Source organism: Aquila chrysaetos, chromosome 13, assembly GCF_900496995.4.
Source record: "Aquila chrysaetos chrysaetos chromosome 13, bAquChr1.4, whole genome shotgun sequence".
Classification (NCBI taxonomy): Eukaryota; Metazoa; Chordata; class Aves; order Accipitriformes; family Accipitridae; genus Aquila; species Aquila chrysaetos.
In genome coordinates, this window is record NC_044016.1 from 7,120,707 (window position 1) to 7,148,148 (window position 27,442).

The 27,442-nt window shown below is 40.0% G+C and overlaps 1 protein-coding gene across 5 annotated transcripts in view; it reads left to right on the forward strand.

The window, feature by feature from the left end:
- The window catches only part of SUSD4 (sushi domain containing 4), a 74,108-nt gene that overhangs the window by 40,195 nt on the left and 6,471 nt on the right, over positions 1–27,442 (forward strand). For all 5 annotated transcript variants that reach the window (XM_030035031.1, XM_030035032.1, XM_030035033.1 and 2 more), the window contains 3 exons: positions 2,511–2,723; positions 10,111–10,290; positions 13,862–14,050. In XM_030035031.1, the coding sequence (XP_029890891.1) occupies positions 2,511–2,723; positions 10,111–10,290; positions 13,862–14,050 (582 nt within the window). The remainder of the gene's footprint in view (positions 1–2,510; positions 2,724–10,110; positions 10,291–13,861; positions 14,051–27,442) is intronic.

Below are 27,442 nucleotides of genomic sequence, written 5' to 3' on the forward strand. Positions count from 1 at the left end.
TACTCAGTAGCTGAATAACAGCTGGCTGCTGGCTTTGTAGAAACTAGAGGGTACAGAATTCAATTTTTCCATTCATGTTCCAGCTCTGTCTTGGGAATTCCTCTTGGGGATAGATTTCTCTGCTCACAAACTGCGCTCAAGAAAAAGAACCTCAGAGACCAACTTACTGCAAAATGATCCCTAGGAGGAATGAAAATCTTTGCTTGTGAAAGGTCACCAGAAAAGTGGCAGTAGGGTCACAGAATTAGGCTGCACCAGGGGAAAAAACATGCTTGCCCTCTGTGTTGGGTTTTGTGCTGACGGTCCCAAAATCTCTAACTTTGCATACTTGACTTAATGGAAACTGAGAAATGAGCCTGGCTCATTTTTTTACCAGGCAAATTGTATGTGACCTCAGCACCTTTCTTTTTTCTGTTGTTGCAGAGGCATAGTGCTAGGCAGTTGTGTACTTGTCCCTGACGCAGCTAGTAAGAAAGGACACATATTTCAAGGTGCGTTATAATATTCCTTGCCTGACTGACTGCAAATGCTGAGATTACTGAAGTAACAAAATTGAGCTAAATGTCATGTTATCCCTTTGTTTAATGGAAAATAATTAAGATCATCACTGACTTTTTATTGAAGGATGTGGGTTTGCTGCCTGAAGCATAAGAAGCTTCTTTTTAATCTCCAGTGGAAATGGACAGCCCTTCTTTATTATTAAGTATTGCCTACAGTGTGTAATCCCATGAACATAATGACTGTATTCCTCCTTGTTCGTCATGTTGACGAATGATAGAGAGTCTTGGGCAATTTGCACTGAAGTTCTTGAGCCATGCAGCAGATGAGCGGGTGTGAAGTTCAGAGATTTGTTTGACTTGGCTACTGCACTGACCCTTCGGTTCCCATGATAAACTTCACTGGATGGAGAAGTAAAACCGCGTAAGAGCAGATGCTCTGCTGCTCTTTTGCTGCTTCAGCAAAGAGAGGGGACGCTAGTAAAATCTCTTCAGGTGAAGAGCCCCGGCTATCAGAGCACTGCAGAGGGGCAGAGGCTGGGTTTAGGTGATGGCTCTCTCCAGCATGCGTGGCACGTAGGCGTAGGTATTCGGGCTGGGTTTTGGCCATCAGGTCACCTCCTGGAAATTGTAGCCTGGTTGGGGAGTTCAGCACAGTGACCCAGACTCATAAAATCAGCCATGTATGGAGTCAGGAAAATGCAATCCTTTCTGGTGACCCCACAGTTCGCCCTTCCTCTGCTAGCGGGGGCAGGTAATTGGATATACAACACACTGGCTCGGCATGTGCTTCTTCTGTTCTCCACTGGCAGCCTTCAGCCAGGGGACTGAAGGGAGAAATGCAGTGTTCAAATGCAAGAGCCCTTTATCACCTTCAGTGCTCTCCATTTGGCTGCCACAGCATCACACCGAGTCCTTTGGTGGAGGGAATGATTTGGCTTCAGGAAACAGATTTATTTTTAAAAGTCTTCTACAGTAATATCTTCCTTCTTTCTGACTGTACCACGGAGGCACTTCATCCTTATCATGCAGGAAGTAGCTGAGGCTCTCTGATACTGTTCTCTTAAAATCAAAACATTAAAGCTACAATGCGATGATTTTCGAATTTTCCAGGCATCCCTCCCACCGGCATCAATTGCCCCCCTGCTGTTCCTGTTGCAAAGCTATTTGCTCTTTCGGTATGCAGTACTTGTTCAGTGCTGCACTAAACCTTTGTTGCTTTGCAGTGAAAAATGCTTCAGTTTATGCAAATGACATTGAAATGAGTTTGATAAAGTGATAAACGGTCACATTTTATGATTGCAACTGTTGGGGTTTTGTTATTTTACAGTTAATTTTGTGGAAGTAAAGGGCTTTACAAACTCCCTTCTGGCGTCAATGCAGTAATACAGTGCTCCCATAACAGCGTTTTAAGAATTTGGTAGGGCCACCAAGACAACATGATGGGGGGATCACATACACCCAACATCACGGTGTCCCTTTTCCCTGTGGTAGTGCTCACTCCCCACTCAAAATCTCCCTGTACCTAACAGCTCATCTTCTGTGTTAGTTACTATGTCTTAAGTTAGGTTTCAAGCCCTCTCCTTTATTTCCTCTTCCTCTCTGCTTCTGACACATTATTCTTTCCAGTGACTGTACCAGACCTCCAAAATCCCATTGCCCGCAAGAGTAATTACAGATACATTACTGTGCAATCCCCACTGGTAGGTTGGTTCAAGTGCTTTATTTTTATCCAGGTCAGCTACTGAGCAGTGTGGTTGACTTTGCTTCCTTAGTACCTGCATGACAAGATGGGAGTATTTCTGTCACCTGAGTATTTCTGCTGTAGCAGAGGTTGGTCCTCTCCCTAGTCTGGGGTACATGGTACCCAAGTTGGGTTGCTAGTGGTCATTAAAGGATGATGTGAGGCCCCCCAGAAAATTAAATGTCAAATGGAAAAACCTAGACAAAGCACAGTTATGGCTGCACGAGGAGTAAATGAACAAAGTTTGATTGTATCTTTGTCTGACATAGGGTTTGATGACCTACATGCTTGTGCTGATCCTGGAGCTCCTGAACATGGATACAAGACACCCAGTGCAGGTGTTTTCTTTGAAAGTGTGGTAGTCCGGTTTCATTGCCAAGAAGGATACAGGCTTAATGGTACTTCAAAAAAACTTTGTGTGAGACACTTTAATGGCTCCCTGAGCTGGAAACCAAGTGATAAACCTGTGTGCCTACAAGAAGGTAAGTCAGTTTTCTTAACACAGTTCACCAGTGTCAGTTCTTCTCACTTGTCCATGTACCATGTCTGTGTGTCTCAGCACAAAACACAAAAGACTGGAGTCCATTTCACTGTGTCTTATTTGATACATCCTTTAGTTTCCCATCCATCCCATCCATAATCCCCATTTGTCAGTTAAATTTATACCATGAGAGGTTGTGTGTGTGTGCACGTGCGCATGTGTTGAAAGGAATGTAAAGAAATCTGAAGAAAAAAAGAGAATACATTTCTCCTTTTAACTAGTTACAAATTGATGCAGAGAGAAAAAACAACCTCCAGTATAAGTAAACTTTTTATAACTATTTATTAAAGCTGCCCACTTAATACTCCTTTCTGCAATATTTTACTAGGAATATATAATGGATTTCCAATGCTACTCCTCCTGCTAATCAGGAGTTTTAAACAATTATATTTTATGATGTGTGCATGACTGAAGTAGGAAAATCAAATACACATGTATTGCAGAAGTTTAAAGTCACAGTAGAAGTTTACTGTGAGATAATTCAGACTATTATGGCATAAACCAATTTATTGTATTGCATTTTTGAAATTGTATTTGATTTTAAATAATTAAGACATTACATTACTTTCTTCTTCTAGGAGTTAGATAGAGGCAGGATTAATTTGAATACCATAAGTGTAAATTTTGGCCAAAATACATCCAAGCAACACAAATGATTTATTTCACCAAATATATTAAAGATATAACTTGTTCTTTTTGATGAATTATTTTTGGTCAACAGAGCTATTAAAACCAGCAGACATGAAAAGTGTTAGTTAAATCAACTGTGTACATGTTAGTGTTGTGACTTCTCCACTGAAGTCATTAGCCTCGTTGTCTTCAAGGTGGAGCAAGATAACTTCTATTTCAGGATGCCTTCCATCATTTAAAATCAGATAAATATATGGACTTCATCAAAAGTAGTCGAAGACTTACATGGCTCATAAACGCACTTACTACATAGGATCATGCATCCCTCAGCGTGTGTAAGACCTGCAAGTCCTTGTTCAGGCTGATGGGTGGGTGGGTATGAGAATCCTATGCCGGGACAGGGGTGCGTGAAGGCATATGCCACAAGAGGAGCAAGCAGGGCCTGGGAGGACCACGCTCGGGAGATACACGTGAAGGGAACAACCCTAAACAGTGGTCTATGTGGAAGTCGTGCATTAGATACTGCAGAGTAGCCAGAGGCAGTTGGTAAGTAGTCCACGGTCTTTCAGGTAGCTGCCCTGTTGGCAGGAGAGGTCTTGGTAAAATACGGACTCCTGGACATGTGTGAGGCCACAGGCTATAGAGCCGTGAGGGGCACAGTCATGAGCTGTCTCATGGTATGCACTGTGACGACAGCTGATGTGTAGAATGTAAAGGCAGTGGGGGCCAATACCACCTGGTCAGAAGGGTGCCCTGGGTCAGCTTCAAAGAAACAACTTGATGCCTTTAAAAATAACGTATGTGTGAAAATCATGCCCTCTCCTGTTACAGCCAGCTTTTGGAAATGTCTTTGTCTCTTATCTCGTGGTTATTTAAGAAAAAATACATGTAGAGTGACAGCAGCATATGTCTAAACTGGATATTTGAACTACCAGAAAAAGCTATAATGCTTGGAAAATCTGTTTTCTTAACCACTACAGGTAGCTTCTAGGAATTTTGATGTTCATCTTTGAAATAGTACCTGTATCATCCCCTGCAGTTGTTAAAATAAGTATTAACGTGTTTTGTTGAATATTCAAACCTCTTCCCAGGCCCCCCCAGTCCAGTGGAAATCTGTGGAGGAAGTTTCTGATCACAATGTCATCAACAGCAAAACTGCCACTGATGTCAGTGTGATCAACACGCGAGCCAGGTGTTTTCAAAAAGGAAAGAAATTGGAAGATGAGAACGTGATGGATGATGTGACAACAGTTGCTTAACAGATAATCATTACTTTACAGCACAGAACACTTAAAAAGGATTGCTAGCCAGTGCTCTGATCAGGCAAAGCACTTAATCTTGAGCATAACTGTAATTATGTGATTACTCTTGTTAAAGTTTGGACTGAAGAGTAGGACCCCAATTTAGGATTTAGTAAAGCAAGTGCTTAAGTACTTACCTGATTAACGGTATAATAATACCCCAGGTATTATTAAAACAATCCTAGGGTTTAGCAATAGGAAAACAAAAATTAGATGACAGAATTAATTCTCCTTTCCAATGCACAGTAGAACCATTGATGCAGAAGAAATTCTAAGCAAAGGTTCAGCAGCAATCCATAAGACCTAAGCATTTGCTTAAGTGCTTTTTAGAGTGATCCTTTTGTGTACTGGGAGCAGAATCATGAGAGGGGCGTGATAGGGAGATGGGCATTGTAGGAATGTGGCACACCTGGACAACAGTTAAGGAGGAATTATAACCGGGTTTGTAATTCTCAGCTGTCTAATGACATACATAAAAGTCCTCATTGCAGAAATTCTGTAATGATATATAAAAAGAAATTTGAAATTTGTAGCAACTACTGGAAGAGTAAGAAGTTAATGTTTTACCATTCATCATTAGCTATCACAAGGCAAAATAAACTTTATATTGCATTTACCCATTTAAGGCAGGGGCTGACTGCCGTGTGCGCTATGGTATGCTATACACGCCTCTCATCCCAGTATATCTAAATGTCAAATATTGCCAGCTGAGCTTGAACAGTAAAAACACTCAATACTTTGGAGTTCATTTTAAGTTAATCTCAGGAGTTGGGCTTCAATTAAGGATGGTCACATATAATTTTATGTCTATATGTTATGTACGTTTAATTGTCATTATGTGTTTACTAGAACAATCTCTAATCACAAATGAATGCTATTTACCAAAGGAAGTAAAGCGACCTGTTTCAGAATGTAATTGATTTTAAAACTAATACATTTGCCTCGAGCTCTTCATCCAATCCATTTGATTTTATAGGTCTGTCATTTCTTGTTAAGAGGCAGGAGATTTTAAGTGTCAGTATGAGAATGAAGTTGCATGACTAGGTGCTCAATAAATGCCCTGTCAAAAACCTGTGTGCTTAGAGTTACGTTCTCGTGTTGATCTGCAGCATGTTGTGACTGTAACTTCCATCAATTCTCATGCGGTTATGCACATAAATACCAAAGCTCTAAGGTAGGAATTTTGTATTTACTGTTTAAGAGCAATATGTCATGTTGTTCACACTTTAATCTAATCTTCTCCCACTGTGATAATGTGGTTGCTGAGACTGTTGCTCTGCTTGGAACAAATGCTACCTCTTTCCTATGAGATTGAATCTAAATTTACAGTCTACATGGAGATGGCAACCAAGTGAAGAGCTGTGCCCTTCTCTCCCACTGCTTCTGCAGGCACATGCCTTCGAGATGTCCTCAGTGCCTCATCCTCCCACTGACAGGGATGATAGACCTGCAGTGAAAGTAGTGGACTGGTACATAGTTTGGCAGCAGTTTTCCTGAATGACATTTAGCACTCGTTTCTCTTTGCCTTTTTCCCCTGGCTCTGTGAGATGACTGAAATATTTTTATTTCTCCATCTCTTACCTGTCTTGCCCAGTGTTTCCTGATTCTTAAGCCTGGGTGCCAGCAGTATGTGATGTTTGTAACCGGTGCTTAGCACAATGGCCACAGATCTTAGGTGAAGTCTCTGTGCACTGTTGTAATACAAGCAAAGACAATAAAGAGAAAGTGTTTATTTAATATGCACTGAAATAGTGTTTGCCATCCACAGAACTATCCTACTAACACAGTACTATGGATTTAACACTAGTGAAAAAAACGAGACCAATATTGACCTTAAATGTTTGCTTTTAAGAGGACAGGGTCCAGATGAGCTGTCCCTGCATTCAACCCATTCTTCATGATGTTCCTTTCATCCTTCCTCCCTGTTCCTCTCCGTTCCAGCCTGTCAATGTTGTGGCTAGATGTGGTCAAGGCTAATTCAGAGACCGCTCCACAGTGAGGTACATAGGAGCACTGGACCTCTGCATTTGAGTTTACTTATAGACTAGTAAACAAAACAGTGCCAGAGCATGGGCCAGGGCACTGCTCTGCAACTGCACATGTTGTTGCAGTGTTAGATAGGTCCCTGACATGGTCAAGTAGTACTCCTCAAGCAATTCCTACAAGCAGTTCTGGATTAGCATGGACCAGGGACAATTTTTAGAGGGTAAGAGTTCACCTGCATAGACACAAGCCATGCCAAGCCAGCTGGTACCCATGGATGGTGTGGCTATCTCCATAGTGTCCAGGTCATCCCTTCCTTCAGAGTTGCCTTTATGGTCCAGGTGTTCTCGCGAGGAGGGAAGGTGGTCCTCCTTCCCCATGGGCTGGAAGAAACAGTTCTGATATAGATGATGCATGGTTTGCACATAAACTAAGGCACTATAACTATAGCGTTTAACAAATTTTACTCTTCAGACCAATCTTGGGATCGGGGACACAGTTGGTTTGCTAAAGCCAAGAACTCCTAATGTACAAAGCTGCATCTTCATGAAAGTTAGGTCAAGATGAGCCCTTGCACCTGGCAGGCTGTCGGACCTGCCAGCTGCACCCCACCTCTTTGTGCCTCTGCAAGATAAGAAATGTGTTCCTAACTAGGACGTTCTTTTGGCTGACCCATTTTAATATTCACACAGTAGATATGAGCAGATCATGTAAAACTGCCAGAAAGGAGTGTAAGTCATAGCCATTGCTGTTCGATGCTGGTTAAAGACCGTGTATTCCCTTAAATGGTTTAGCAGCTTCCATGGATATGCTGAAAAGTACTTAGAATAAAGCAGTTTATTTTCTAGGACAGGACATTTTAAAATCCAGTCACTTATTCTCAGCTTTTCCAAGCAGAATTTGTGCCAGCTAATCCAGTTGTTTGCGGAGAGGTGGCTACTGCAATTTATGCCTAAGTGCTAAAAAATACAAATTCAGCCAGTGGGAAAGCATTTGCTCGCAAGGCATCAGGAAAAAGAGCTGTAATACTGTGGTCCGTTGGTCTCGAGTTTAGCCAGGACTTGTAATAGGCCTGTTATCAAAGTCAGCCAGGATATCGCAGGCGAAGGATGGTACGGCGAGCAACTTATCACTGTTCTCTGCCAACATCTAGCCGATTCAAATGATTCGATCTATAGCTGTTACTTGGAATAATGAGGATGAAGTTGCTGTAATAGGCCATTGTTACAGAATCGATTTCCCCCGGTTTGAAAGTGAAATCTCATATTTTACTGTCCTGTATGTATACACACCTTTTTTATTTGTATAGCAACAGAAAGCTGTTATGCCAAGAGAGTGAGCTGTTCATTGATGTTATCTTCTGGCATCCATCTCCAACCTCCTCCTGCGTGGCCACGGGGCAGGATCCTCATCTATCTCATCCCATCCTCGGGGGTGCCCAGGGCAGCCTCTTCGTGACAGCGTTCAAGGCTTAGTGTCAGGCATTTCTTACGGGGCATGTCTCCTCTGCTGATTAACTTGCTAGAGAGAGAGAGAGAAAATTGTTCAGTCTTTGAAGGTGATGTCTGCACCTTCATCACAGTGCATTTTATAACCTTCTGTTAGGGTATGCATCCTCCCAGACTTGGGCATTTATTAATGGATAAATTCTAATAAAACATCTTGCTGCAGGTTCTCAGACCGCCTGGCAGACTGCCAGCCCTTCCTGTTACAGGCAGCAGGAGGTACCTGCAGCAGCAGCCAAGGAGCTAAAAGTAACAAGAGAAATGGGAGAATTTTTAACTAATAGTATGTCCAGGCCCCATACTAAAAGTTAGCTAAGTACAATGTATTTTAAAAAGCATCCCCATAATGGGAAGATACAAAGGGAAATGTATTTTAACTGGGGAAGCAACTCTATTCCACTTCATACTAGTAAAATTTAGTGATGGAGTCTCAGAACAATAGATCCCCTAGTTTGCTTAAGTAAATAAATACATTATGAAGTACGTTTGCTTATAGTAGTTTGCGTGTGCTATGCTAAATGACAGTTTATCTTGCTTCTAGTTGCACTTCTAAGCAAACAAGCAAGCTGTTGCTATCGCTTTACTTTGTACACGCTCACAATTAATTGCTAAATACAAATTTAGAGTTGCCTCTTCTCTTTAGCAAGAATTACCCGTGAAAACGGCAGAAGTTTTCTCTTTCATGCAAGTATCAAGGGACTTCTGAAACTTCAATTTTTTTTTTATAAATACTGCATTCCTAAATGAAGATAATTGTCTCTTGTGGTAGAAATGTTGGAAAACCCCCCCCCAGCATAAAACAGGCTTATAATATTTTTACTGTCTTGCTTTTATTTGAAATGCTTTGTGGGTTTTGATGCCTGGAAACTTTTATCACCATCTCTGTCATGGGTTGACTGCTGGCAGATGAACAGATAATTTTGATTGTATTTTCCCAATATTTAAGATTGTCCTCTCTTCTGTTTAATCTCACTTTACATTTATGAGGAGGATGAACTTTGAGTCACCTGGACTATTCTTTCGTATCTTCTTGGCTTGTCTCTTAATTATTCAGTATTAGCAGAGGGATTTTTACCCTGCCTCACCCTTTCCTTCCACTTTCCACAACATCTTTCATTTTTTAGTCTTCTGGGATTTATTTTATATTTTGGTGTCTTTGGCACTGGTATATACAGTGAGATGTAAGACTGTCCAATACATATATCACAGACAGGTAATAGAGCCCATGTCTGTATATCACCAAAGGTTTGCAGTCATTTCCCTTGTTGAGATCTTCTACAAGCACTTGAGATGCTGCTCAGGGCTTAAAAATCACACCTTCTGAAGGCATATGAATTCAGGCACATAAAATTATCTGGTTTAAAACAGAATCAATGAGATTAAAGTGAAGACATTCTCATAACGAACTCTGTGGAATGGAACTGGAACTGGATAAACCCTTGTAAATGTACCTGATTTTCATCTGTCTCTCTGCTAAAACTGCAGTTTTTCTGTGTTCCTCATGCCATATCTGTATTTTCTCTTTTCTTTCGTCCTGTCCTTAGTGCTGTCAAAGAGTCTGCCTTCACATGGGACTTGGGCATAGTCAGACTGTGCGGTGTAATTAGCACACATGATGAATGGAAGGACAAAATTAAAAACAGTCTTCCTGAATGCTCTTAATTTTGTTTGTTTAAAAAGGTCTGGGGGAATGATCCATTATTGTAGCACATCAGCTTCTACTACAGTGCTATAGACTTTGTAACCAATGGTTAACTAGGGAAAGGACATATTTACTGAAATGCATGTATTTTCCAAACAGTTTAAGCAGAGCACTTACATTAACTGATAACTTTTGCTTAAGAGCTTGATTATTGAATAGCTAGCCATGTTTTTTTAATTAAGTTACTATTTTTTTTTTTTCATGAAGTCACAGATTGCCTTGTTCCGCATGTTGAAGATGCAGAGATTCATAACAAGACATACAGGACTGGCGATAAGTTAATAATCAGCTGTCATGAAGGATTCCAGATCCGTTACCCTGACTTAGACAACATGGTTTCAATATGTCAAGACGATGGAACATGGGATAATCTGCCCATTTGTCAAGGTTTAGTACACCAGCACATCCTGTTTTATAGCTCATGCACCTTGTGATAGTTTGCCAATATTTTTTTCTACAGTTGTAAGGGTGTCAGTGATCTGACAAGCTCCACTGTACAGTATTTGAGTAGTGCTGTTGCTAAGATTTTTTTTGATTTCTCTTCCCTGTTGCTCACTGTGGGAAAGAAGATGCCACTTTCTGAACACAGCCGTACTTAAAATACTACTTTAAATAGTGCTTTTCGTTTGCTAGTCTAAAATCTGACACAAGATATGTTGCATTTTAAAAAAAATCAGGGTTAAATCAATCAGAAGTTCAGCAAAAGATCTGATGGGCAACTGACATTTTTGCACCAATTAATTTCTGGAAAGATTTAAGCTTCTAACTGCAGTTTACCTTTCTTTGCCTTGTACAGCAGGCAGGGGTAGAGGAGAGAAGCTGACATCCGTTGTTCTATCAGAGTTTTCAGCAGAGTTGTTGGTCGGGTTCACAGTCCATTAAACCCATAGGAATTGGCTGAAAATTCAGGATGTGCACAGGAATGATTTTGGCCAGAAAAGCCTTTAGCCATAGAACTAGTCATATTAGTAGTACAGGCTCCCAGCTTCGCTTAGACTGCAAGAAATGGCTGGGGGTAAGCCAGCTTTAGTGAATGGAAATTCAATAAGCCTGGGCTGCTATTACCTTTACATTTCTAACACGCATAGGTTAGTAGTACCATTGACTTGGTTTTAACCAGTTCACGTCTTGGTAACAAGTTTGACCAGCTGAACAGCATCGAGAGATTTTAATTGTCTGCGCTAAGGAGAAGACTGGGTTAGTATTAAGATTCCTCAAACCCATCTGTCATCTCCTAAAGCTGGCAGTTCTCTGTAGGCACTTAATTGCACCGTCGCATCAATTTGCAGAGTCGGGGCAGGCAGGCAGGGGAGCTGGGACACTTCTCGGGAGCGACGGTGACAAGGTGAGACACGAAAGCCAGGGCTTGGCGTTTCTGTTCTAAAGTGATGAGATTGATGGGCGGCAGAGTCAGAAGTTACAGGAGCTTAGTTTGTATGGGTCTCCACCGTTAGGACCCTTGGTTTGGGGCACATCAAACTGTCCCCCAAGGTCTTGCCTCAGACTATGGCACAGACGTATAGAAATTTAGGCACGTTACAGGGCTAGCTCAGTGTTTTAGACACACACGTTGTATCTGAATAGGGCTAACAGAAAAGGGGAGTTTTCACAAACCCATAAAAAAGTGGACACTAGTTTTGGGTATCTTATCAGCAATGACATCATGTGTGGCAGTATGAAGTATACATCTTTGAGAGTGGATGCACCTCACATCTAATTAAGGTAGATTAAGACTCTTGCAGTTAGGTGAGATGAATACTCAAAAGATTAATTTGCAGGTGCTGTATTTGCCAAAGATCCAGGTGGAAATTTTGTGACAGCCAGTATTAACTGGGTAAGCAAAAGTACCCTAAGTACCCCTTGGTTTGTTACTTTCTTCTGTTGCTGTATTTATACTATGAAACACTCAATTGCTGTTACTTAATATTTGATATTCACTGCTTTTCAAAATAAAAGTAGTGCCAATAAAAGTTAAGAAATGAACTGCACAAGAGCCAAGTGCTGTTAACTACCAGACAGGTAAAGAATAGGCAATTCAGATTCAACTGTCTGCCATATTTTGCCAAATTCTGTAAACCTGTTCCAAAATTGTCTCCAGCATTTTCTTTTTGCTATGTCAAGCACTAATAATATTAAAGGCACTTGTCTACTTGCACTAGGTAGGCTGTCAATTACATTTCTATGGCCCTTTGATTGCAACAAGCAGGGGAGTCTCATGACACCAAGATGCCTTTTTTTCTGCCAGAGCAGTGGGAAAGGATTGTAGAGCATACAAGGATCTCAAACTATTTTTGCCACAAGATAATAATGATAATTACTGATCTGGAATGATGTGAATTACTTAGCAAAAAAATGTCAAAATGAAGTTTTCAAGCAGCTTGAGGTGTTTGGAGACCTAGGGATTTTCACAAACACTTGGCTCTCATACAAATTCAAGTAAATCTCTGTCCTGCATTACAAGGAACCCAATGAGCATTAAAATTCTGAGCCAGCAGAACAAAATTTTCCCTGATACAGTTCAGGGAAGAGTAAGCTTGGTCTTGCTCAGGTGGTCTGTGCTCTTTCTGTCCCACTGGAGGCTGCCTATATCGTCCTGTTCAGTGGGCTGCTCAGTTTGCAGGAACCAGTGTGTTATGTGTGGGCCATACTTGATCAGAGGTACGAGCAGTAGCCAGTAGATGGATGCTTGAAGCTTTATTTAAGCAGGGAGACAACCAGCTAGTAAAACAGCTATCAGAACCATTGCTCTGGTAGTACAGGGTGCTGTAAAAAGCTTTCAAGCTTTTTCTGTTGTTTTCTTTTGCTTTCGTCCCTCTCCCTCAAAAGACCATTGCAAGGAAATAACCACTTGAAGTGCTGCCGAGACACTTAGATGCCAGTATCTTACAAGAAGTTCTCAGACTGATTTTAGTTTCCCCCTCAGGTTTAAAATTATGAGAGTCCTATGAACATCCTTCACAAATTCCTAGTAGTGGTAAGAGACATATTTATGGGTTGCCATAATACAGCTCCTATTGGTCTCATAACTTTATAGTATTATTTTTCATTCCCTGATTACTGATCTTCTTTACTCCACATTATTGCAAATTAAAAAATCAACAGTATTACGTATTACCCAGAGGGTCATTTCTAAGGCCATGAGGAATTATTTTTTTTCTCTAGTACAAATTCTTATCTAAATACGAGCTCAAAACAGACTGTGAATGACATGTTATAAAGTCATGTCATCTATTAAATTCACAGCTCGCTCTTGCACCAAATATGGTTGGTGACCATTTAACTGTCACCACTCAGTACCACCCATGGAACAAATCCCTCAGAAGTAATTCCAGAAGTAGAACGTAGTCTCTGACTACATTTACAGTTTCTGGTGATAACAGGTACCTTAACTTTTTGATAACCTAATCTGAGACCTCGTTCAGTGTTTATCATGGGACTGCTCATAGGAAGTCACGTCCCTTTAGACCTTCTCAAACTGGAATTTCAAAATCATTAATTCTGTCTGCAAATCTTTTACAGTTGTGTGCACTTTGTCACAGGAGCAGTTTTAGTATTAAAGATGGTTTACATGCCTGTCAGTTTTAAGAGGAGGAATAAAACTCATGGTTTATATAAATGACAATCTTTATTTCTTAAAGATTCTCCCTCAAAAAGAAATTGCCATCTGCTAAACCAGTGAATGTTTGTGAAATAAAATACTGTCATTTTCAGTAAACCTTTCCTGGATTTGCTGAGAGTGAATCCCACGCTAGCAAAGCATGTGGGCTAAACAATAAAAGGGTTTGAAACAGGATAATGAGGCATATGTATCTGAGGGAGATCATGCAGGCATGCCATTCATAATAGAGAAGATGAAAAATATTGCACTTCTCAATTTAGGAATTATAACCGAGATGTGTGAAGATGACTGAGATAAGCACCTTATAATAAAAGATACCTCCCTCTTCTTAATTTGCAGGTTGCCTGAGGCCATTGGTTCTTCCTCATAGTTACATTAACATATCTGAGTTCGAGTCCTCCTTCCCCGTAGGAACAGTGGTGTATTATCAATGCTTTCCTGGATATAAACTAGAAGGGGCAGAGTTCCTTCAATGCATGTATAACCTTATCTGGTCAGATAGCCCACCTAGGTGCCTTGATGTGGAAGGTAAATGTCTTATTGTTTGCTTATCTTTCAATTGTGCAAAACCAGCATGCTCTATATGATTTAAACTCTGGGCTCTAACCACGGTTCCGCTATATGTAAGGTTTCCACAGGCCACGCAGAGCCTGTCTGGTTTTTGTTGCATGCAACCTGTTGTGGTTCACTGCACCACTAGCTCTTGGTGTTCCCTAACTAACGTTTGCTCCCTCAGCGCGCGAAGTGCAAGAAGGGAAGCTCTTAATGATGATTGCTTTGCCCTTAAAATGTAAATTCTTTGCAGCTTTTCTAATAAAAATACTGAGGTAGTTGTGGAATCCACATTTGTGTGCAGATGGTCAGAGTTTCTATAGATACGGATGGATTTTCATGATAAACTAAAAAATACTCCACAGAAACTCTTAGTTTGGGCTGTGCTGGCTGCAAACATTATTCAGTGCTACATGATGCTGCACGCTTGAACATCTGTTGTCTCTTATAGTAGTTAAAGAAGGATTTGCAACTAAAGTGACTGAGCTAATTTATTGATTAGGAACATAAAAACCATTCAGTGTGAAACAGAGGTAGATCGTACCAAGCCAAAAGGAATAATCTGTGACTATAGTTGCAGTGCTGGAATGGAGGATATTGTACTGCATTTATTTTTGCATCCCAGACATTTAAAACAAAGATACTGAATGGATTGCTCTGTACACTGTCGAAACCTTGTGAACTACCTTCCTCCATCTTCATACTGCATCTTGAATGAAACATCCTAGGAAGTCACCAGAATCCAAATACATCCTCTGCATTTCATTCCCCTAAAAGGACTACATTTTTTGCTCTATTTCAAGCCTGTAAGGAAGCTAGCTATATGTAGAATTTAGCTAAAAGCAATTATAGGAATTCATATGTGATGCTTATGTCACTAAGCTAAATGCTAAGCATTCTGGAAGTGCAAAAATTTGCCAACAGCATCAACAAAGTGATATACTGCACAAAAATAATAAAACGATCCTTATTTTTAACTGACAATTCAAGTTCCAAAATTGAAAAATGCCTTTGCAATTTTGCAGTGCTGACTAACAAGATGATTTTTTTTTTTTTTTTTTTTTTTTTTTAATTTAGCACACCATAAAGGATTAATCCCAAATCAGCTCTATGTAAGCCATTTTTGGAGGGTTTGTTCGTTGTTGTTTATAGCATGGAAAACACATTAAAAAATTAGAAGGGCCCTGTTAGGCTTAATCCAAACAGTCTAACTGTTTTGATAAAAATGACAGTTCTCCAGTTAGGAAGATAAGAGCATTAAAATACAGAAACTGAAATATATGAAGCAGAAAAAGTTGTGCCTTACCCTCACTTAACATAAGTGAGCATTCCAGGTCTGATCAAAATATCCAAGAAAACTTGTGCTCATTGTTTATTGCTTGTATTATAAAGTCTCAGAGAGGCACTTTTTTCTTGATAATTTAAAGCATGAGCTAAGAACTGCTGCCCTGACAGTTCTACATTTTAAATAACATGTCAAAAGTTATCATCCTCAGTCAACTATGATGATTTGTGATGGTGGGATTAGTGTGCGCCAGACGCTGGGTCAAGGCCAACTGGGAGGCCTCCTCTGAGTTTTGATTTAGATCCAGCCTCCCTTTTAATCACTTTCTTATTGCTCTCTTTAAATGTTAAAACTTTCCGTGGTGATTTCATGTTGGCGTCCCATCTGTGCATGTATTGAGTGAACCACAGGAGACCAAAGTCTAGAGCATAATGCTTGCAAGAGCAAGTTCTCCTCAGCTTTGGGGCTGTCCCCACTTCTGTTGGGGCAGAAGAGAGAGCAGCAACACTAAAAGGTCACCGCTGACAACTCCCCTTGTGAACTCTGTTTTAGGGATGCTTCAGCTGGTATGCAGTGAACTTCAAAATTAAATCCACATAGGGTAAATCAACTTGAGATGCCCTCGTTTGAAAGTGTTTGTTCAAGTGATTTATGCAAGGAGTGCCACTCTCCAGGAATCTTGTTACAATCCACTACTCTCAGTTAGTGGACAAAACTCCTTCCCTGCATATTTTTTATTCTGCACCTTGCATACCAATGCCAAGCTCATTTTTCAGCATTCCTTTTATGTGCGAGGTATAATCTTGCCAAGCAGTATTTTTCACAGAGGAAATCTGCAAATAACAAATTAATTCCATTTATTTATTTCCATAATCAATTCAAAATTCATCCTAATGACATATCCTGCGCAGTGTCTTAATATGGTGATGATTAAAAGCAAATGGTTGTTAGGAAGCTATAGTAAACCATTCTAGAGCTTTTATTCTGCTATAAACAATGCTGATTACAGCCTTCTCATTTTGATATATGTTCTTCTTGAAGCCTTCACAGAAGGAATTTCTTAAATGTGTCTTAAATGCTATATGTCAATCTCAGGAATTTTTCCCTCTTTGTTAGGCCAAATAAATTCTGACTAAAGGGTTTGTAGCTCCATTTAAATAAATAGTTACACCAGGGACCACTCGGCTCCCATTGTACAGTCCAGACTTATTCTCAGTATTGCCAAGGACTGAGCTTCCACCAGCTCCTCTGGTGATAGGCTAATTTTTGCTGATAGGGAAGATTTTTCTGATAATTAAAATCACTGTTGCTTTAGTCACAGCAGTGCATAAAAATTGTGTTACCTGGTACTGAAGTGCAGCCAACACTGCAGAGTTATGCAGCGGCTTCTCAGAAACAGCTGTTTGCATCTGATCAGGGAAGTTGTTATAGCTCAGGCAAATAAGGATGCCTCTAGCTCGGATTGCCAAGTATTTACTGGTATAAGATCCTCTTCTTAAATGCTTGTACCTTTGCCAAATTTAAAACATTCAGATTGATTTTTGAGTGTCTGCCTCAAGCTGAATCATTTGGGAAGCTTCAGTTGAAATGGTTCAGCTATATCTGAGAATGACGGTAGGGGAAATGGTGTTGTTTTACCAGTGCTAGAAAATTTTACAGTCATTTAGAGGATAAGATGAAGCATCTTAACACTGAATTTTCTTCTCCTTTAAGTCCTCCATTTACATCTTTAACTTTCTTAATATCCTTTTTTCTAGTGGAATTCCATAATTATGCAGAAGGTTTTTAAACTTTCTTTTGTACTGAAACTCGCTAGACACTTCCAAGGATATATGAAAATCTAAGGAAATTTTTATTTATTTATTTATATGATTTTTAAATTACAAATTTGGGGTTAATCATCCATCTGTAGAAATTGATGTAAGTTAGTGATTGCCTTCTGTAAAATCAGGTATGCAAAAGATGGGTGGAAAAACCCTTAAATTGAAGATTACCACATGGGGTATAAACACTAATTGTAAAATCAGATGGCTTCCAGAAACACTGAAGGAGAGCAAACACTTGAAAACATACTGGTATGGAACTCTGTGAAATGAAACATATAGAACTAGGAAATGTTTATGATATGATACAATACTTTAAGGTGAATTGGAGAAATTTGGAGAAATTAAAAAAACAAAACAAAAAAGCCTGACTGTTAGTACTTTGGGAACGTGATCTGCGTATGATTACACACCTTGCCGTCTGGACTCCATATTTTAATCTTTCATGCCCTTTGGAAGACTTTCAAGAAGACGTAAGGAATAGTTGTTATAAAGAACTGGACGGGGGAAAGCAGACAAAGAGAGGAAAGGCTGGAAGGATTTGATAATAATGTTAATGCTAGAATATAAAGCAGTTGTCTGGATAGTGTAATTGGGAATTCCTGGCTTTGTATTTAAGAGTAAAAGGGAAAATAGGTTGATTTGCAAACAACAAACATGATCCTATTATCTGGAATGTCTTGTTTCAGCATCATCCCAGCTGAACAGAAAAGCTGGTCCTGCAGGAAATCAGATATATTGCAATATCAAAACTTCATTCTACATGCTAGGACCAACAGATTCTCTAGCTGAGGTTAAGCTTGAAAGAATGTAAAATAGGAAATATTTCAAATTTTTGTAGGTAGATTCAAAATTAAAATGAAAAAAACATGAGGAATAGACTTCAAAGGGGAGATTTGATGTGTAGAAGAGAGGAAAAACATAGAAGAAAACGGAAGGCATTTCAGAACTCTGGTATATAAAACTACCTCATTGTGAGAGGAGGTGAAAAGATACAATGCTAAGCAACCACCAGTTACAGAAAGGATCCTGAAAATTATAGAAACTGTGGAATAAAGACAGGAGAAGGAAGGAATTCAGAAAATTGCACAACAAAGCCCGAAGAAGTGCAAGGGAACCCAAAAAACCCCTACCTGGAGCACCAGGAAATTTCTGAAGAACAAAAGGGGCTTAGTCATATGAAAATTAAACCCAGCAAAGTATGCTACAAATAAAAAAATATTCTGGAAAGACAGGCAAAAATACAGGACAGAGCTTTAAAATTATTCTTCTCATAAACCTGAGGACAGACACTCAGAGAGAGGGTCTGATAATTCTGACATAGACCCTAGAAAGTAAAGAGCATGAAAGAGCACTGGAGGGGGGTGATATTACAGGTGAAATGCCATAGCCAATTAATATTTCAAAACAAAGTAGCTTAAACTTTCTAACCAATTACATGCAGGATACTTTGAAGGAAAGCTTCAAAAATCTTCATTCTTACATAACAATTGCTAATGTCATCAACAGTGATTGACACCAAGCTATACATTTGATAAACTATGCTCTCAAAATATTTTAAATTCTTGATGGAACATACAGCAATACACTGAGAAAAAAGATACCAGTCAGCCTGTAATCAGTTTACGTTCAGGCCTCAGAATAAAGTAAGCAATCCTAAGCCTGAGATATCATACATTGGTACGAATGGATTTCTCTCTGTGTTTCTTTGTTGACATTGAGAAGGCTTTAGATAAATTCCAACATGACAGACTGATACGTATCCTCAGGGAAGATAATGTTGATGCAGCAGATCTCTAGCAGATAAAAATCCTGTAGAGGGAACAGAGGGCAGCAATACAAGCAAGTTGTGAAACACTGTGGTATTAAGAAATTAAGAGGTAGATACCAGGATTCTGCTCTATGTTTAGACCTACTCAGCTTGCAGGAAGGAGGGAGAATAGATTAAATATTGCTCAACTGCCAGAGTTGACATCCAAGTTAACTGAGTTAATGCTAACATAAGACGCATTGATAGTCTTGTTTTTAATAGCTCTGACTAGAGTGGCATTTCAGAATATATTCACTGCCTACAGCAATACTTCTTGCAACTCAGGAACAACAACCAGCAGTAAATGCTCAAATAGCAGCAGCCAACAATACTGGTAAGCACCTTTACTTGGGCAACAGCTTTACATCGGTGACACCTTTAGCCTGATGGCCAAAGGATGAAATAGGCTGACAGTGTTTCATCCTGGGGGTGATTTAATCGTAGAACGCAAGTATGATGAAGAAGTTTAGAAGGATAGTTTTCTTTAAGAAAAGTCATTCAATAATTCTACGTGTTTCTGCACTGTAGACAGTTAAAGATCACCCAGGAGTGCAGAAATAATACACATCCAGCCACCCTGTATGAGTGTGGAAGTTGAACGCTTCAAGGAGCTGCTTATAGTGACTTGGAATATCTGGATTTTTGTGCTGTTGGAGAATGCTGAAATTCATCTCTACACCTTTACCCACAGCTGAAGAGGTGTGGAAAAGAATTGAATTCAGAAAGAGCACAGTGACATGAAATAGTAGGCAGACAAATCATGTTTTTCTATGGACATACTGCTTAATAATCATCCAATCTCTTAACTCCAGCAGGTGTATTGCAAAGTGAAACAGAAAGAAAACCAGACCACGTTTCGAGACAGAATGATACACAAAAGTGGGCTTTTTACAGCTCTCTTTATGAGGGTTGGGGGGGTTTAGACAACAGTCTCCAAGTTGAAGACATTGTTTGAAGAAGATAAAAACCACTGTATTTCTAAGTGACTGCTCCTTTTTTGCATTGCAGAAATCTTCTTTGATCTTGGCTGTGATCAAAATAGATGCCTTCTCCACTCTTCATAGTTTTTCAAGAAAGCAACAGAACAACAACTTGTAATCTGTTTCTTTTATGTCTTCTGTTTCTGCTTGATGCACAGGACCGTCACAATAAATCATTGTTTTACACCTGCTCTATCACCTGTGTACCTTTCAGAAACTCTTTAGCGTTTCCAGAATCAGCCAGACATCCCAGCTTTTTTATGGAGCCATAATTTCTGCCCTCAAGTTCCACATTAGCTGCCAGATGCATGTAGTGTTTTATCCACGGTGCTTTAAATATGCTGAGGATTAGGTGGGGGAAAGCACACAAAATTTCTCCCTGAGGACTGTTTTATAATATTAATCTTTAACTGTATCTGGCAGGGCTCCTCAGAAAGGAAAAGCACACTACATTGTCTACTTTGAAATCAAATATATCTGTGCTTTATGGACACGTTCATTAAATTTGGCTACGCAGTGCAATCACAGAACATCTTCTACAAATGGAGGGAACTGTAGCTACAGACTCTATGCATTAGGAAGTCTATTCGCTGCGTAGGTTTGTTCACTTCCAGACATAGAAACCAATATTTAAGGGGTGGCAGTGTCACCAGTCAGTGTAGATAGGCACTTGATAACTAAACATAAATAACAGAAACCAATACTCTTCCATGCCCTCCTAGTCTTGTAAGCTGGTTTGTGGTATTACAGTGCTAAGATCACCTGCTGGTTTTCCTCCCCCTTGTTTTTTTCCTAGTAGCACTCCATTGGGAATGGGACCTTTCCTTCTCCCAGGTGGTACAGCTTGATTTCCTCAGCCTTCAGCTAAACCCCAGAATACAGCTTGTCTATTCCAGCATTCCTTCTTTCCGTCAATCCCTGATGACTGGTGTAGGTGACACCACGCAGCTCAAGGGATTCTTGTTTATAAACAAAGAGGAAAAAGCTGTTAAAGAAAGGGAGATTAAAATAACATAAAACCACTGACATGTCCAGCTCACAGTGAGCACTGGCTTCTTCAGACATCCCTGTCAGGTGCTTTTATCTGTCTGATTTTCTTAGCCAGCTTCCCAACAGCTCACTCTCCCTCCTCCACCTCCCTTCTACTTCTAAGCACTTTGACCTTTTCCAGGTCTGGGGTTATCCTGTGATGCCTGTCAAATACCCAAACCTTGACTTATTCTGAAGCTTTCCGATTCCTTCATGTTAGGTGTCTATGCAGTCACCAGCATCTGCTTCTCAAAGTCCTAAAAAAAGACCATTACTGATCATAAAGTCAACTACTCATGAGAAAAGGAAGAAACAAAACTAGATGCCAGTGATGAAGAAAGCTAGAACAATCTGCTGTAAATGAGACCACAGTGCTCCAGGCACTCCCATGTGAATAATGAGTATGAATATTCCTTAAAGATAATTACAGGCCTTTTGCTAATTACGGGCCTCTTGCTAAAAGAACTCCTAGCTCTCTATTGCTGCAAACTCATCATCATTTTTTTGTAGTTTAAATGAAAATTGCACTTTTAAACTTATAATTTATAGGAGAAAGATCACCTGGGGTGTGTTTCATCCTGCATCCATTGTGAAATGCATTTCAAACTAAAGACTTTGGCATTAAGATGAATGTTTCACACGTTGCTGTGCTGGGAACGGCAGGATTGTTGAGGACGAGTGTGAATTTGGTGTGATGCTCCTGTAGGAGCTCAGCTGACTGGAACAGCAAAATGGGCTCCGTAATTTGTAACTCCAGTAATAAGGAAGCTCTGCGTATGATAAGTGATTGTAAATCACCTTCTGTTTCCATTTAGGAATCAGCTAATTTTAAACAACTATTAAAATAGGCTTGAAACTAGTTTTATGCTGTTTCATTTAGGCTCATACAGCTGGTGTCAGGGATAGCAATTTTCAGCAAGATGGTGTTTGTCAGAGCTAGACCAGAGAAGCAGCTTTTCATTAAAAACTTAATTATTCAATTCATTTCATACTTTGTAGAGGGTGAAAAGTGCTTCTCACTTTATGCACGTGGAAAGGCTTACCTCGCTATTGTAGCTGGTACAGAATTACCCAGGGGTGATTGTCTAGGGCCAGAGCAAGCAGCTTGGAGCCATGAGACCTGGGCTGTGTTCCTAGCTGCTTGAACACTGACTTGCTGAATGGCTGAGAAAAAGTTGCTTAACTGTTAGGTGTCTTTTCAGGAGAAAACATGTAAGTGGCATTGTGAAGGTTAAGTAGTTGAGAAAGGTTAAGATTGAAAAGAGTTTGGAAATTACTGGCTAAGAATACAATATTTTTAATAATTCTTGCTGTAGGCTTTCAAGAAATAAATTTGCTGGCAACTCCAGAGTTCAAAATAAGCATCTTCTATCTTTGTTACTTTAAGTCATGTCTATTGTCAGGCTTAATAGGAATTACATTATATATTGGTGCTCACTTAGTTGTTTCCACTAAACTTTCTCTTCTGGTATTACGATTGGTGCTGTTGTTTTGCTGTGGGAATGAGTAATCAGAAAAGTTCCTTGAAGCATGTCTTCACTTTCAAAACACAAATTCAATGGCCTCAAAGTTTTTCTCACTTATTCCAGCACAGCTGTAATATGCAGTGAGTCTCCCTTCACAATGCCAGCAGCATTTGTTATAGGAATGTGTCATTAGAGTATTGTTAAGCTGATGTTCACGATAAATGAAAAGTTACTCTAGTAATGCTTCCTGTTCTGATTACATTTCCGAAGAATGTCATTAGAAATAAATTCCTGTTAAGCAGCTGTTCTAGACTGAGATGTTTTGACATGGCTTATTTTAAAGCAACTGGGTTTGCTACTTCCTTCCTTTTAGAAACCTCTTAATTTCTTCTTCAAGCTCTCAACTGGGTATGAGTAGTTGAGTCGAACAGTTTTTCTTCCATCCTACTTGTAATACTGGACAATTTAATGGGAATTTTTGTTTTGCAATTTTAGAATTAAAATACTTTTGGGTTTTTGCATTACTATAAATGGAAATCTAAGTTAAAAAATAGAAAAAATAGAAGAATCCTTTTTTTAATATTTAAAGTGCAGAAGTAATTTCCTTTGCCTCTTCTTCTTCCTGTTGGTCATCCACTCCCCCTTCCCCTATGCTTTTCCCTATCTGATATTGCACTAGAAATACCAATTTTTGTCTACCAGTTTTTGTCTTGAGAACTTTTTGGCTAACAAATAAATCAGTAAATTCTCTAAACAGTATAGTGTCTTCAGAGTTTAAAAATTCACAACTAACAGCTACTTTGTTTTGAACACCATTGATTTATTTTCTTTTTGTTTGTTGTTTTTTACAAACTCATAACTATTGAGAAACATTTTCCTTTATGAAAGATGCTAATACCTGTGTTCCATCAACTGAATATAGGATATAGGCATTACATTCCCCTCCATAGTGATTATCTTATAATGTGTTGTTATGTGTATGTGAGAGGACGAGGAGCTTGAAATCAGGGCTCTGTACTGTGCAGTGCAAGTGTGATTCATGTGCTGGTAATACCTGTGGAAATGGCCAGGTCTGTCAGGTGAACTGGACAGGGGTTGTTGAGGTATATGAGAGAAAGGCTTCTTGGTTGAGTATTTATTTTATTCTGAAGGTCTGAAGGGTGATGACACTGAAGTAAGGAAGGAACCAAGTTTTATTAGCACAGTATTCATAAAGAAGCAGGAAAAGGAACAAATGTAATCTTCATCTTCTACGTTCCCATAAAAAAAAGAATTTTCAGATCCTGTGTACCCAAGCATGTGTTTGTATGAAGGCAATATATGGAAAAGGATCCTTACTAAGGCCCCAGAAGCCAGCCAGTAAAGCCTCAGGTGGGGACCAGGTCACCCTAGATGGGAAGACTCAGACCTGCTGGGATGTATCCTGCTGCGGTCTCATGGAGTAAATCATGGCTCAAATTAAACATTGGTTGGAATGCAGTAGCCAGACGACAGGTGTCCAGATTTCTGGTGTTAATTAATGTCCTGATACGTACAAGAACAACAAGTGAAGGTTAGGAGAAGCTCTTGTTCTCTTCCAGTTTGTGCACAAACCAGACAGTGCGCCCACCTCTCTGAATACTATCTAGTGAGATACACCGGTGTTTTCCCCGCACATTGGAAATGGCAGTTTTTTCTGTGTCTTTCTCATCATGAAGTTTCATCTTAATCTTTTCTCACTCTTTGCATAACAAGCAGGCATTCATGGTGTGTTTGGAAAAAGTGTTATTTTTTATTAGGTGCAAATGTCACTAACCCTGTCCATCCCTGTGTCAAACAGAAAATGGCTGGCCTTACACTGGGTTTTTCTGCTAACCCAGCTAACCAAGCAACTAAGGTCCTACATGAAAGGAAGACTAGTAGCTAGAGAAAAAAAACATACTATGCAAAAAATCAATGGTAGAAAATAAGCTTCTTGTTTATTCCTACCCCCTTTTTATAAGTCAGTAAGTGCCCTGTATTTCGAGACATTTTTGCTTTTATTTTTTGGCTCATGTACAAAAGCTGGGCAAAACCTGAATAATTTACCTCCCGCCTACTTTGACCAAAGACTAAACCGACTAGCCATTGAACTGATTGACTAAAAAGAAGATTTTGAGCACTGTAAATATCTGTAACTCCACTGTTACCTCTCTACCAGTGGCTTTTAAAAAGTGACGTGACATCTTTATTCTGTGCCATCAATGTTAATTGAGAATATGCTAATGCCAAAAAAATCTCTCCCTCTACAGTTCCAGTGTCAACAGTGCAGAATTACTGCAGCATCCTCCGGGCAAAGTTTAAAAAGCTTCTTGACCATAATGGGTAGGAAAAATTACTGGCTGAACCCCATTTATTCCTCCAGTGTCTGGGCAGTAAGCGCCCGCAGCCTGTGTCACCCTCGCTGTGACCCTGGTCCAAGGGATGCGGCTGTTGCACTGCGGAGGCTGCGATGGAGGAGGCACATCGTGGGGCAGACCTGCCTTTGCCTCTGCTCCAAGCCAGTGTTTGACAGGGTTTGTAACACAAGGCTCGACTCCCCAGGTTTTAAGCTATTCCTGAGAGTGCTAATCTTTCATTAAAATCAGTCAGAGCAGAAAGCCCACAGCTGATCTCAGAGGAGAGCCCTCAGCTCCAACAGCTCCTAAGAGCAGGCGGGGAAGTCCATCAAAATCAGATTGAGAATTCCTCCCTTCAACTTCCTTGAGTAATAAGTGTCTTGAGCATCCTGGAAGGGACTTATTTGCTATATAAACACATTTGTTCTTTCTTTTTGATGAACGATTCAGCTTTTCAGCTGAGAATGCTGAGCAGTAAAGTTCTGTAAGTCCCCGTACAGTCTGTGGCCAATTGCTCTACAAAGACAAAGCTGGAGACCCAGGATCACGTACTGCAGAACCACCAGCAGACACTGCCTGAATTATGTCCATCCCTCTGACAAGCTCCAAAGTTAAGGGCACACACATGTGGTCTTTCAATGTTGGTCATCAGAAGATATTACTGGGTTATCCATGCTGGATGTTGTAATTAGCACATTAAAGTCTCAAAAGGCTTATGAAGTGAAGATGCTGAAAGCTATTGGTAGTAAAGATTTGGTGTCATATTTAAGAACAACACCTAGGTCGTTTTTTAAGCTGTGAGAGTTTCCTGAAGTAGAATTCACTTGTTTCTATGCTTATCTATTGTTCATACTGCTGTCAGCTTTGACAGTGAAAATGTACTTGTCAAACACACTTTTATTTTAATCAGTTTGTGGCTATTTTCATTCTGTGAGTTTGATGCATTTGCCTGAAGTCCGTGGCCTGTAATTTCCAAATACAATTAGGGTCAATCACTGGGAATGCTAGAATTTTACCTTTCCTAGAAAACTTCAGTGGGCTTAGATTTGCCACCTGAGTTTTCCTCCATATTTGATCTGACACATTACTTTAATCTGTGTAACCAGTATCATATACTGGTACCCAGCATAAATAAGGGATCTGACCCTGTAAGATGACTAGCTCTTCACTAAAAATCTTCTGTCTTTGAGAGCCAAGAGTGTTCAGCGGCCCTCCAGACTTTCATAATCTTGCTTTTCTGTGATCAAAACTAAGGCCACTTCATGGCTGTCCTTCCACTGACTTTAAAGGATCTTGGGCCAGGATGACCATGGGAATGGAGCGAGTTGAGAAAGGGACTGGGTGTATGACTAACTGCTTAGAGCCCAAAGCGAGTTCATTTTTGGTTGTTTGTGCTGTATCTCATTTGACTTGATTTGGAAAAAGAGGCTCTGAACCTGAGCATTACTGATTGTACATGGAGGCCAGTTTGCCCATGCAGATGTTGAGGCATCCTCAAACTGGATGAACGTAAAGTTCACAGGAGGTGGGGAGGGATACCCCAAGTGAGTGAGAACCCCTGACTCTGACAGTCCAGTTGACGTAAGAATGAAGCACTGTTTCAATTGAGCTAAACACCCTCATTTTCAAACCCATTCAATTGCATCTGCTGGTTGTAAGAGTGTTTAATGCAAGAGCTGTTGGCAGCTACAGCTGCTTAAAACTTGACTCTAATTCATGACTAATGCTCGGCAGTGCATTAAAGAAATGTTTGCAGAAGTTTCCAGGCAGCACCAATGCATGAGCGTTTCCCTTGAAACATGGAGGGTGTCAGTGGAAGGGGTGGCACTCTTTTTTAGCACTGGGGACATATCCTACACAAAGACTGATGCTCTTCTTTTCAGGTTTTATAAAATACATCTCCATTTGTAAACAGACTGCCAGCTCCGTAGCTGGGTTGTCCCCACAGTGTATTGTTTTTAATCTGCCTGGAAATGTGTCATTCCTGAGCTGATCCACATTGCTGGGACACCATTAGGAGGTTAGGGATGATGCAGCAGGTACATTGCTGGAGAGGAAAATTTATTTCTCTGAGTGTTGCTCTTTGTGATAAGGTGTGCTCTACTTGCTTGTTGCAAGAAAGGTACTGGGCATCTACACATCTCTTGCAGCCTGCCGTAGCTTGGCAGAACTCAGTTGCAAAGAAGCTTAAATTGCTGTCTTCCTTTGTTCTCATGCTCTAAGTGTAGACAATAAAAATATACCAGATTTCCTTATGGCAGGCCAGAATTGTTGCTTTCACACTGATCATTTTCTTTTTAATAGAATAATGATCCATGATATGGACAAAAGGTGCTTTCCTACTATTTGTCTAACACCTTTGCCCTAGTCTTAAGAAAATTGTTTTCCATCTTGAGTTAACTTCCCAGTAAAGCATTCCTCTGTCTTGTGGGCCCAGAGACTTTGGAAAGTATGCAGAGTATTGAGGATGTGAATTTTTATGTGAATTACTTGCTCTGATTTCAAGTTATTATTAAGCCTTGCCAGTGAAAATGCAAACAAAACCATGTCTCCAGGGGATGGGGAATAGACATTACTGCACATTGTAATCAGCCTCTCTTAAAGATTCATTTAATATC